This window comes from Ornithorhynchus anatinus, chromosome 2 (assembly GCF_004115215.2).
Source record: "Ornithorhynchus anatinus isolate Pmale09 chromosome 2, mOrnAna1.pri.v4, whole genome shotgun sequence".
NCBI lineage: Eukaryota > Metazoa > Chordata > Mammalia > Monotremata > Ornithorhynchidae > Ornithorhynchus > Ornithorhynchus anatinus.
The window spans coordinates 170230415-170242420 of record NC_041729.1 but is presented as its reverse complement, the minus strand read 5'-3'; the positions used below and the strand labels follow the sequence as shown (position 1 = coordinate 170242420).

General features: G+C 49.4%; 2 long non-coding RNA genes and 1 gene segment (V, D, J or C); all 3 read left to right on the top strand.

The window, feature by feature from the left end:
- The first annotated feature begins 214 nt into the window (after positions 1–214).
- LOC120638239 lies at positions 215–1243 on the top strand. Its single transcript, XR_005659798.1, has 2 exons — positions 215–320; positions 444–1243. It is a non-coding gene; the product is annotated as an uncharacterized LOC120638239 (long non-coding RNA).
- A 1486-nt stretch (positions 1244–2729) lies between these two features.
- Positions 2730–3564, top strand: LOC114809207. Its single transcript, XR_003756971.2, has 2 exons — positions 2730–2998; positions 3123–3564. It is a non-coding gene; the product is annotated as an uncharacterized LOC114809207 (long non-coding RNA).
- Positions 3565–9139: 5575 nt separating this feature from the next.
- LOC120639002 lies at positions 9140–9913 on the top strand. The segment is given in 3 exon segments: positions 9140–9231; positions 9349–9666; positions 9894–9913. Coding segments are annotated over 3 exon segments (387 nt in total).
- Positions 9914–12006: the final 2093 nt, after the last annotated feature.

The following is a 12006-nucleotide window of genomic DNA, read 5'->3' as shown; positions in this document are numbered from 1 at the left end:
GTAGTAAGCACTCAATAAATATGACCGATTGATTGGCTGAGAGGAAGAGAACAGAGAGGTGGATCTGGACCAGGCTGGGGCAAAGATCTGGAAACTCAGATCTCCTCCTCCTGGAGGGCAAGTCCACGTCTGTTCAAGCCTCCCAAGATAAGAGACGAAGATTGTGACATCACACCTGGCCAATGGGACCTGAGGAGTCCAAGCCCCACACTCCAGAGGGAAACGGCCCCGAGCCAGAAGACCCCCCACCAGTCCAGCCCCGACCCCACCATGGGCCCCCGTGCCAGTGTGGTTGGTGGTTGTTTGTGCTCTCGGAGCAGGTGAGTCCTGGGTGCAGATGGGAAATCTCCTGGCTGGACTGGCCGGGCTCCAGCACCAGCCCTTTCCATGGCAGCATCTGGCCCATGGTATCTGCCTCCTGCCTTCTCTCTCCTTCCCCGCAGGTCCTGCAGACACCAGAGTTGCAGACAGCAGAGTCACCCAGACCCCTAGATACCGACTGGTCCAAAAGTGGGAAAATGTGACTCTGAGCTGTGAACAGAAAATGGACCATGAGGCCACATACTGGTACCAGCAGGACCCAGGACTGGGGCTACAGCTGATCCATTTCTCCAGGAACACTGATTTTACTGAGCCAAGAGACAACCCACAGGGCTATTTGGTCTCTCAGAAGATGAAGGCGCATTTCCCCCTGACCCTGTGGTCTGCAGGCATGATCCAATCATCGCTGTATTTTTGCATGAGCAGTGTAACCACAGCACTCAGATCTCGGCACACAGATTTCAGAACAAAGCACAGCCCCTCTGCCCTCTGCACAAACCTCCTCTCTGCCAGGCCCAGAAAGAAGAAAACAGGGAAAGGGCCGGAGGCACAGATACCTGGCTCAACCTCAGACTTGCTGGACAAAGGCTGGACATCCTGGTCCCTGGGTCCAGCTGGATGGCAGGACAGGGGCAGAGACACAGTCATACTTGACTGACAGCAATAACAACAACCAACGCAAGAATATGAAGGATGACAATAACAACATCCATGAAGATAACATCTGCCCTTTATGGGCATGATTGACCCATCCCCCAATCATGGGACCTGGGAAACCACCAGCAGTCCCATCCTTGTCAGCCTCCCACCCTCTCCCTGAAAGGGAACTTTCTCCTCTCTTCTCCTCCCTTTCCCTTGCTGCCATCTCTGTCCTGACTCTCTCTCCAAAAATAATACTAATAATAATAATGCTATTAATTCAGGGCTTAGTAAGTATCAAGTACTGAATTAAGCACTGGAATAGATACAGGATAATCAGGGTGTACACAGTTCCCCATCCCACAGGAAGATCACAGTCTAAGTAGGATTTAATTTCCCTTTTCCAAATGTGAATCAGGCCCAGAGAAGTTGTGACTTGCACAAGGTCACACCACAGACAAGTGGCAGAGACAGGATTAGAATCCAGATCCTCTCATTCATTGTTGTATTTAATAATAATAATAATAATAATAATGTTGGCATTTGTTAAGCACTTACTATGTGCCGAGCACTGTTCTAAGCGCTGGGGTAGACATAGGGGAATCAGGATGTCCCACGTGGGGCTCACAGTCTTAATCCCCATTTTACAGATGAGGTAACTGAGGCACAGAGAAGTTAAGTGACTTGCCCACAGTCACACAGCTGACAAGTGGCAGAGCTGGGATTCAAACTCATGACCTCTAACTCCAAAGCCCGTGCTCTTTCCACTGAGCCACGCTGCCCCTCGTGGGCACTTGGCTGGGCACGTGGGCATTTATTGAGCACTGTGTGCAGAGCACTGTACTAAATGCTTGGGAGAGTAAAATATAAATGAAAAAGTCACATTCCCTGCCCACTACGAGCTTACATTCTAGAGTCCCACAGACCTTTGTTCTGTGCACTAGGTCACTTGCTTCCCAAAGACTCAGCATCAACTCCAGCTGTCCTCCTGCCTGAAATGAACCTATCTCTCCTCTCCTGGTTTCTGCTTCTTGTCTCTAACCAGCAGCGTCTGCTCCAGTAAGAGACCATCTGTCCCTACCACCGTCCCACAAATCAGCCTCTTTAAATTCTCCAACCAGCACTGACACTGCTCTGCCCTCTCAGTTGCTACTGCTGCTCCATCTCCATGTCAAGATGGAGAAGCAGGGTGGCTCAGTGGAAAGAGCACGGGCTTTGGAGTCAGGGCTCATGAGTTCGAATCCCAGCTCTGCCACTTGTCGGCTGTGTGACTGTGGGCAAGCACTTAACTTCTCTGTGCCTCAGTTCCCTCATCTGTAAAATGGGGATTAAGACTGTGAGCCCCACGTGGGACAACCTGATTCCCCTATGTCTACCCCAGCGCTTAGAACAGTGCTCGGCACATAGTAAGCGCTTAACAAATACCAACATTATTATTATTATTATTATGTCAGCAGGGCCAGGAGGGGCCAGTATAACACTCGACAGGCTTTGTCTCAGTTTCGAGCTCATTCATTCAATCGAATTTTTTGAGGACTTTATTGGGTTTAGAGCACTGTACTAAGCACAGAGCTCCCAACTCTTCAACCAAATCCTTCCCGGGCTGCCTGCATGCCCCCATCTCTATGCTCCCAAGGGCCCTGAGAAGCTGCAGGAGGAGCCAGTTCCCTTGGGAACAGTGACATGAACATAATGTGAGGCCCACGTGGGACAATCTGACTACCCTGTATCTATCCCAGTGCTTAGAACAGTGCTCTGCACGTAATAAGTGCTTAACAAATGCCATAATTATTATTAAAAAAACCCTGAGTAGGATCAGAATTGTGGGGAGAGGGTCTTTGGGCTCACCCCCCAACTGCCATTCCTCCAGGGGCGGTGTCATCAGGCAGGGGCAGTGACATCATACACAGACCTACCCAACGCAGACCACTGAAATTCTAAGCTTCAGTGCCCCAAAGTGGGAGACGCCCAGTCTGGCCCTGACCCCGCCATGGGCCCTGGGCCAGTGTGGTTGGTAGTCGTTTGTGTCCTGGGAGAGGTGAGTCCTGGGCACAGACAGGAAGTCCTTTGGCTGGTCTGTCTGGGCCCCAGCTCCAACCCTTTCTCTGGCAGCGTCTGGCCCCTGGCCTCTGCCTCCTACCATCTTTCTCCTTCCTCCACAGGGCCCATGGACAGTGGAGTTGCAGGCAGCAGAGTCAACCAGACCCCAAGACACCTTCTGGTCCAGATGGGGACAGAGGTGATCCTGAGCTGTGAATAGAACCAGAACCATGAGGCCATGTACTGGTACCGGCAGGATCCCGGGCTGGGACTGCAGCTGATCTATTATTCTGGCAACATAGACTTAACTTATGAAGGAGACATCCCGCAGGGGTATTCAGTCACTCGGACAAAGAAGGCACCTTCCTCCTGACCCTGGGTCTGCGGACACTAGCAGTCTTCGCTGTATTTCTGCGTGAGCAGTGTAACCACAGCGCTGCAGGGTCCCCTCCACCTCATGCACGAACCTCCCCCAGCCGAGGGCAGGAAGCAGGGAGGGGGAACGAAGGCCTCATCTACCCATGAACTTACCCATCACTGCTAAACCATTCTCCATGTTCTGAAGTTTGTATCATTTGGACTTTTCTCTGTCCCCCACTTCCCCACTTGAATCTGTCCCCAAATCCTGCCATTTCCCCTCCCAGGTGTTTTCTTGAGTTCACGGCCAACCATCCTAATTCAAAATGATGTATTCCACCCTTGTTCCAGACCTCATCTCCTTCCCTTGGATTATTCATTCATTCAATCATATTTATTGAGCGCTTACTATGTGCAGAGCACTGTACTAAGCGCTTGGAATGTACAATTCGGCAACAGAGGCAATCCCTGCCCACCAACGGGCTCAAAGTCTAAAAGGAGGAGACAGATAGCAAAACAAAACAGTAGTCAGGCATCAATACCATCAAAATAAATAGAATCATAGATATATACACATCATTAATAAAATAGTCATAAATAATATATACAAATATACACAAGTGCTGTGGGGAGAAGGGGTAGAGCAGAGGGTGGGAGGAGGGGGAATAGGGAGGGGAGGAGGGGCAGAGAAAGGGAGGGCTCAGTCTGGGAAAGCCTTCTGGAGGAGGCGAGTTCTACTCACAGGCCTCTGTCCTGGTCTTCCTGCCTCCACCCTCTTTCCTCTCTTCCGGTTATCTTACTCTAAGATACCCAAATCACCTCCTAAAATTCTTTCCCAAACATATCACTCTCCTACACAAAATGTCGCTGACAGTATCTCCTGACCCCTGTTTCTCCTGTCTCTCCAGCAGCCTCCCCATTCCATTTCTCCTGCTCCTCTGATAGACAGCATCTCTCCTTTCTCATCTCCCCTTCCATCAGATCTTTGATTTTCCCTCCAATCCACCTCTCCACCCCACTCAATTCCCCCATCAGGCTATAAGAAGAGCCCTGGCCCGGGGGTCAGCGGACCTGGGGCTCTAATCTCTACTCCTCCCCTTTTCTGCTGTGTGACCTTAAGCCAGTCCACTTCACTTCTGGATTTTGGGTTTCCTCATGAGTTTAATTGGGATTCAAATCTACTCCTTCCTACTTAAAAATGTGAGCCCTGTGTGGGAGAGGGAGTGTGTCCAATCTGATTACCTTGGCTCAATCTAGGTGCTTGGTCTAGTGCTTACCACAAAGTAAGAGCTCAAATATATTTATTATAATTCCCCTTTCCATTCAACCCAACCAGCCGTATCAGCTCTCTCTAGGTCTGAACCAGAAGGGGACAATTAGACACTGTGACAGGTTTTTTCACCAATGTTTTCTGTTTCCAGCTGTTCCCCAAATCTTCATGATGCCTCTAGTAATACTATTAATAATAATAATAATAATAATAATAATAATAATAATAATGGTATTTGTTAAGCACTTACTACGTGCCAGGCACGGTACTAAACGCTGGAGTGGATACAAGCAAATTTAGCTTGGGTCATTGTTTAGAGACCCTGAAATTTTAAGGCTTGGCCAGGATATCTGTATTCAGTGAGAGCAAAGTATTCTGTTGGAGGAGAGATCCGAGTCATAGGGGTCAAAGCGAGGGAGGGAATTGTAAGTCTGGAGGAGAGATGAGCTAAGCCCTGGAAATTCTCTCCCCTCTGAGGAGTCTGGGAATCTGTTGATTTCTCCCCCTTGTCATCAGACCGGAATTGACTCTCCTTTAACTAGTGTAACCACAGTGCTGCAGCATCCCTCTGCCCCATGCACGAACCCTCCCCCAGCTGAGGGCAGGAAGCAGGAGCGGGAAGGAAAACCTCATCTACCCGTGAACTTTCCCATCACTACTAAACCATTCTCCATGTTCTGCAGTTTGTAACCCTGGTAACATTTAGACTTCTCTCTGTCCCCCAATTCCCCACTCATCTTCTCCATCCCTCAAGCCTCTCCTTGGTCCACAGGGACACATGTTGCTGTGGCATAAGCTTGTTGCCTTAGAAATAATGTCCTAAAGAAGTCTAACTCCTCAGAGAAGCTGATTCTTCTGCTTCTGGCAGCCCGTAGTCCCCCCGACCTGCTACCACTTCCCCCACCAGGGAAGGAGCAAAGGATTTTGGTACAGTCAATCAAACGTGTCTGCTAATTGTACTCTCCCAGGCACTTAATACAGTGCTCTGCAAACAGCAAGCACTCAATAATACCATTGATTTATTCATTGAGTCAATGAGAGCTTATTGCAGGTACAGCACTCTATAACACACTTGGGAGAGTTCCACAGAGTTGGTGCACAGTTCCCTGCTTTCAAGGAGTTTACAGTTTAGACAAGAAGACAGACATTAAAATAAATTACAGTAGGGGAAGCCACCAAGTATAAGGATCTGTGAATAAGTGGAGTGTGTGTACAGGGATGAGTCCCTAAGTGCTTAGGGCATGTGGGTTTAAGTACATAGGCAATGGATTAGGGTGGGAAAACAGAGTGGGAAGATGAGGGATTAGTTGAGGAAGGTTTCGAGGGGAGACGCGATTTCAGAAGAGCTTTGAAATTAGGGAGAGCGGAGGTCTGTTGGTTATGAAGGGAGAGGGAATTTCAGATGTGTGTGAGGGTGTGATCCCAAGTTTTCCACAGAATCGGCAAGCAATGTGGTCTATTGGAAAGAACACAGTCCTGGGATTCAGAAGAACCTGGTTTCTAATTCCGGCCTCTGCTACTTGTCTGCTGTGTGGACTTTAAGCAAGTCACCTCACTTCTCCGAGTCTCATTACCTCAATTGTAAAATGAGGAATCAAGACCGTGTCCAACCTGATTAGGTTGTTTCTACTCCCAGCAATTAGTACAATGCATAGCTCATAGTAAACACTAAACAAATACTACAAAAATAATTCACACGCACCTGTTTTCTAGATTGCATAGACACACACACACACCACACACATACACACATGACTCCACCCCTTCCGCACAGAGTCCCGGGAGGTGCAGTGCCACAGAGGGCCATGGTCAGTAACAGGAAAGAAGGGGAGAGAAGTGTCAAGGACATGGAGAAACAGCCAATATGGAAAGTCTGATTCAAGAATGAAAATTGTCCATTTCTTCAGGCACAAGCATTCATTCATTCAATCAATCAATCATATTTATTGAGCACTTACTGTGTGCAGAGCACACAGCAGGGGAAGCAGCATGGCTCAGTGGAAAGAGCCTGGGCTTCGGAGTCAGAGGTCATGGGTTCGACTCCCAGTTCTGCCACTTGTCAACTGTGTGACTGTGGGCAAGTCACTTAACTTCTCTGTGTCTCAGTTACCTCATCTGTAAAATGGGGATTAACTGTGAACCTCACGTGGGACAACCTGATGACCCTGTATCTACCCCAATGCTTAGAACAGTGCTCTGCACATAGTAAGCGCTTAACAAATACCAACATTATTATTATTAGCACTGTACTAAGCATTTGGGAGAGTTCAATATAATCAAATTCACTGCCAGCAAAGAGCTTATAGTTTAGAGGGGGCAACAGACATTAATGAAAATAAATATATTACATATAGGTACCTAAATGGTGTGCGGCTGGGAGGGGGAATTAATAAAGGGAGTAAGGGCAACGCAAAGGGTAGTGGAAAAAGAGGAATGAAGGGCTTCATCAGAGAAGGTCTCTTGGAGGAGAATCACCTTCAATAAGGCACTGAAGTAGGGGATAGTAATTGTTTGTCAGATTTGAGGAGTGAGAGGGTGTTCCAGGCCAGAAGCAGGATGTCAGCAAGAGGATGTCAGCAAGGGGTCAGCTGCGGGATAGACAAGATCGAGGTACAGTGAGAAGGTTAGCATTAGAGGAGTGAAGTGTGCAGGCTTGGTTATAGTGGGAGACTACTGAAGTGAGATAGGACGGTGCAAGGTGATTGAGTTCTTTGAAGCCAATTGTGAGCAGTGTTTGTTTGATGTGGAGGTGGGTGGGCAACCATGGGAAGTTCTTGAGGGTGGAGAGACGTCCTGAGCGTTTTTGTAGAAAAATGATCTGGGCATCAGAGTGAAGTATGGGGACAGATAGAAGGCAGGGAGGTCAGCAAAGAGGCTGATGCAGCCATCAAAGCCGGGTAGGATAAGTGATTAGATTAACGTGGTAGCAGTTTGGATGGAGAGGAAAGGATGGGTTTTATGCTGTGAAGGTGGAACAACAGGTTTTTAGTGATGGATTGAATATGCGGGTTGAATGAGAGAGAGGAGTCAAGGATAACACCAAGATTACAAGCCTGTCAGATGGGAGAGATGGTGGTGCTGCCTTACAGTGATAGGAAAGTCGGGGAGAACAGAGTTTGGGTAAGAAGATAAGATTCTGTTTTGGTTATACAATTATGTTATTTCGTTAAGCACTTACTATGTGCCAAGCACTGTTCTAAGTGCGGATTAAATATAAGGTAATCACATTGTCCCACGTGGGGCTCACAGTCTCAATCCACATTTTACAGATGAGGTAACTGAGGCACAGGAAAGCTAAGTGATTGCCCAAGGTCAACAGCAGACAAGCAGCAAAATCGGGATTAGAACCCAAGACCTCTGACTCCAAGACCATGGTTCTTGCCACTAGGTCATGCAACATGTTAGTTGATTCAGATTTTTACTAATAAAACACAATGTTTGCTCTGTGTGTCATTTTTTTCCTTTCATTTAAGACCGGACTTGAAACACAATATAACAAAACAATTTCAAATTCGGAGAATGGAGTTCTGCCAGCTAAAGTGTCCTTAGGAAAACAGACTCAGAAATAGCCCTCCACTCCCACCTCATCCCTGCATCCTATAAGGGTGATGTGCATCCGACTCTACTGCAGCTTTTCTTTCTGCTAGACCAAAGCAAGAGACAATTAACATTGTCTCAAATCCCCAGGGAGCCCTGCCTGCCACCCCTGGTTGTGATTGATTGAAGCAACGTGGCCAAGTGGACAGAGCACAGGCCTGAGTGTCAGAAGGATCTGAGTTCTAATCCCAGCTCTGCCACTTATCTGCTGTGTGATGTGGGCAAGTCACTCATGGCATAGTGGATAGAGCATGGGCCTGGGAGTCAGGAGATCATGAGTTCTAGTTCTGGCTCTACCACCTGTCTATTGTGTGACTTTGGTCAGGTCACTTACTGGGCCTCAGTTGACTCATCTGTAAATGGTGGTCGATACTGTGATTCCCACAAGGCAGAAGGGATTGTATCCAACCCGATTTGCTTGTATCCATCCCAGTGCTTAGTAAAGTGCCTGACACATAATAAGCGCTTAACAAATATTATAATTATAATAATAGGTGATGAGACGGCATCGAAGTAGAGGTGTCTTGAAGGCAGGAGGAAATGGGAGACTGCAGAGAGGGAGAGAGATGTAGATTTGGATGTCACCTGCATAGAGTTGAAGCTTTGGGGGTAAATGAGCTCTCCAAGGGAGGGGGTGTAAATGGAAAATAGTACAGTGCTCTGCACGTAGTAAGCGCTCCATAAATGATTGATTGAGAATCCGGAAGAGAGGAACCGACGGATCTGGACCAGTATGGGCCAGAGATTGTGTCTGGGATTTCAGATCTCCTCCTCCTGTGCTGGAGGGCAGGGCCACCTCTGTGCAAGCCTCCCAACGAAGCCTATGGGGAAGAGACGAGACTGTGACATCACACACCCGGCCAAAGGGACCTGAGAAGTCCAAGCCCCACACTCCGGGGGGAAACGGCCCCGAGCTGGGAGACCCCCCCCCCCAACCCAGTCCAGCCCCGACCCCACCATGGGTCCCGGGCCATTGTGGCTGGTGGCCGTTTGTGTCCTGGGAGCAGGTGAGTCCTGGGCACAGACGGGAAATCCCCCGACTGGGCTGTCCGGGCCCCAGCTCCAGCCCTTTTCCTGGCAGTGCCTGACCCCCAACCTCTCCCTCCTCTCTCCTTCACCAACAGGTCCCGTGGACACCAGACTCACCCAGACCCCCAGACACCTGGTCGCCGGCCGGGGACAGAACGCGAGCCTCCATTGTAAGCAGGACCAGAACCACAATGCCATGTACTGGTACCGGCAGGACCCGGGACAAGGCCCCCGAATGCTCTTCTACTTCTACTATGAAAAACTCCAAGAGAATAAAACGGACTCCACGAGATTCGTCCCTGAGCAGCCAGAAAAATCTATCCTCCTCCTCACAGTGAGAGTGCTGGCCCCGGAGGACTCGGCTGTGTATCTCTGCGCCAGCAGCAAGGACACAGCGCTGCGGGGCCAAGCCCGCCCTGTGCACAAACCGACCCCTTCCCAAAGCCGCCAGGACGGGAAGGGGCTGCCGGGAGCATGGACCCCCCCCGCCCCATTTCAGAGGGGCTCAGGAACACCCACCCCGATGGAGCCTCTGACCTTGGGGTCCTCTCTCTTTCCCCCAGCCCACCTGCGCCCCCTCCCCACTGCGCCCCTCGATGCCCTCAGACCCGGTTTTCCGGCCTCTCCTTTCATCCGGCAGTTTGCAGCTCCTCTCGATGAGGGCACAGTCACTTCCCCCTGTTTCCTGCCCCAACGGCCCCCTCTGATGTGGGGGAGGGGGCGCCGGAGAAGACGAGACACCCCACCCAGAGCAGATACACCCTCGTTCCACATGTACAATCGCATCCACACACACCCTCGCCCACCTCCCCAACTGTCTGACCCCTCCAGCAGGCCCATCGGTTGTCCCCACACTTTTCACGACCTCTCCAGGAACGGACAGCACTCGGCGGCTATTATGATGATGATTTTGCTATTTGGAAAGTGCTTTCTGTGGGTCAAGCACTCTTCTAAGCGATGGGGTAGATACAGGTCCTCAGGTGGGGCTTACAGTCCAAGGAGGAGGGGTTTAAGTCAATTCGGGAGCAGTTATGTCACTCTGGGCAATGGGGGCCGGTTAGAAGGGGCCGGGCTGACCACGGAGCTTCTAGTAGTAATGATAATGATAATTATGGTATTTAAGTGCTTATTATGTGCCACTCACTATGCTAAATGCTGGGGTGGATACAGGCAAATCGGGTTGGAAACAGTCCTTAATCCCACGTGGGGTTCACAATCTCAATCCCCATCTTACAGATGAGGTAATAATAATGTTGGTATTTGTTAAGCGCTTACTATGTGCCGAGCACTGTTCTAAGCGCTGGGGTAGACATAGGGGAATCAGGTTGTCCCACGTGGGGCTCACAGTCTTAATCCCCATTTTACAGATGAGGGAACTGAGGCACAGAGAAGTTAAGTGACTTGCCCACAGTCACACAGCCGACAAGTGGCAGAGCTGGGATTCGAACTCATGAGCCCTGACTCCAAAGCCCATGGTCTTTCCACTGAACCAACTGATGCACAGAGAAGTAAAGTGACTTGCCCTAGGTCACACAGCAAACAAGTGGTGGAGTTGGGATTAATAATAATAATGTTAGTATTTGTTAAGCACTTACTATGTGCCAAGCACTGTTCGAAGGACTGGGGTAGATACAGGGTAATTAGGTTGTCCCTTGTGAGGCTCACATTCTTCATCCCCATTTGATAAATGAGGTAACTGAGGCCCAGAGAAGTGAAGTGACTTGCCCAGTCACACAGCTGACAAGTGGCAGAGCCAGGATTCAAACCCATGACCTCTGCCTCCCAAGCCCAGGCTCTTTCCACTGAGCCACGCTGCTTCTCTAAATAATACTTTTGGTATTTAAGTGCTTACTATGTGCTGAGCAGTGTTTTAAGCATTGGGGTAGATACAGGGTAATCAGGTTGTCCCACATGAGGCTCACAGTCTTAATCCCCATTTTACAGATGAGGTAACTGAGGCCCAGAGAAGTTAAGTGACTTGCCCAAGGTCACACAGCTGACAAGTGGCAAACCGGGATTAGAACCCACAACCTGACTCCTAAACCTGTGCTTTTTCCACTGAGCCATGCTGCTTCTCAACCCATGACCTTCTGACTCCCAGGTCCATGGTAGCAGTAAGAGTAGTATTTATTGAGCACACTCGTGGTTCTCTGCCTTGTACTATGACTTGAAAGTGCAGAATAAAAGAGTGACAAGATTATTTCCCACAAGGGCCTTACATTCTGTCGTGAGCTCCTGGTTCATGCCAACCAGGACCTTCCTGGACTGGGGAACCTCAGTGACAGTTGAGTTCAAACCACACCTCTGATCATCAAGGTTATTGTGTAAAGTTTTTTACTTAGTTCTACCACCGTGCATGGGAGTGACACATTCACACACACTCACTCCAAGGGTTAACAGTCTGTAGTCAAAGGAGCCCGTGTTGCCAAAGCTTCTTTCTGCTTCCAAGTGCTGCTGCCTTCTAGTGCTTGCTCTCCTGTTGCAATACTTGCTTCTTTCTGTGTCTCAGCACGTCTCTGCGCTGCTTGTCTACATACCCTCTAAGTGCCTCCATGTGCTTCAACACGACTGCCTTTTATCTGCCTTAGGCGTCACAGCTGGTGGCAATATATAGTAGTCATGGATTGGCCCAGGCCCGTTACTGGGTAAAACAGGGAGACAAAGCCCCTCCTCCCTTCATGCTCCTCCCCCACAGATCAGAGATCGTCTGTCTCAGGTAGAGCCCATCAGTGGCTTCGCAAAGTGTCTTCCTT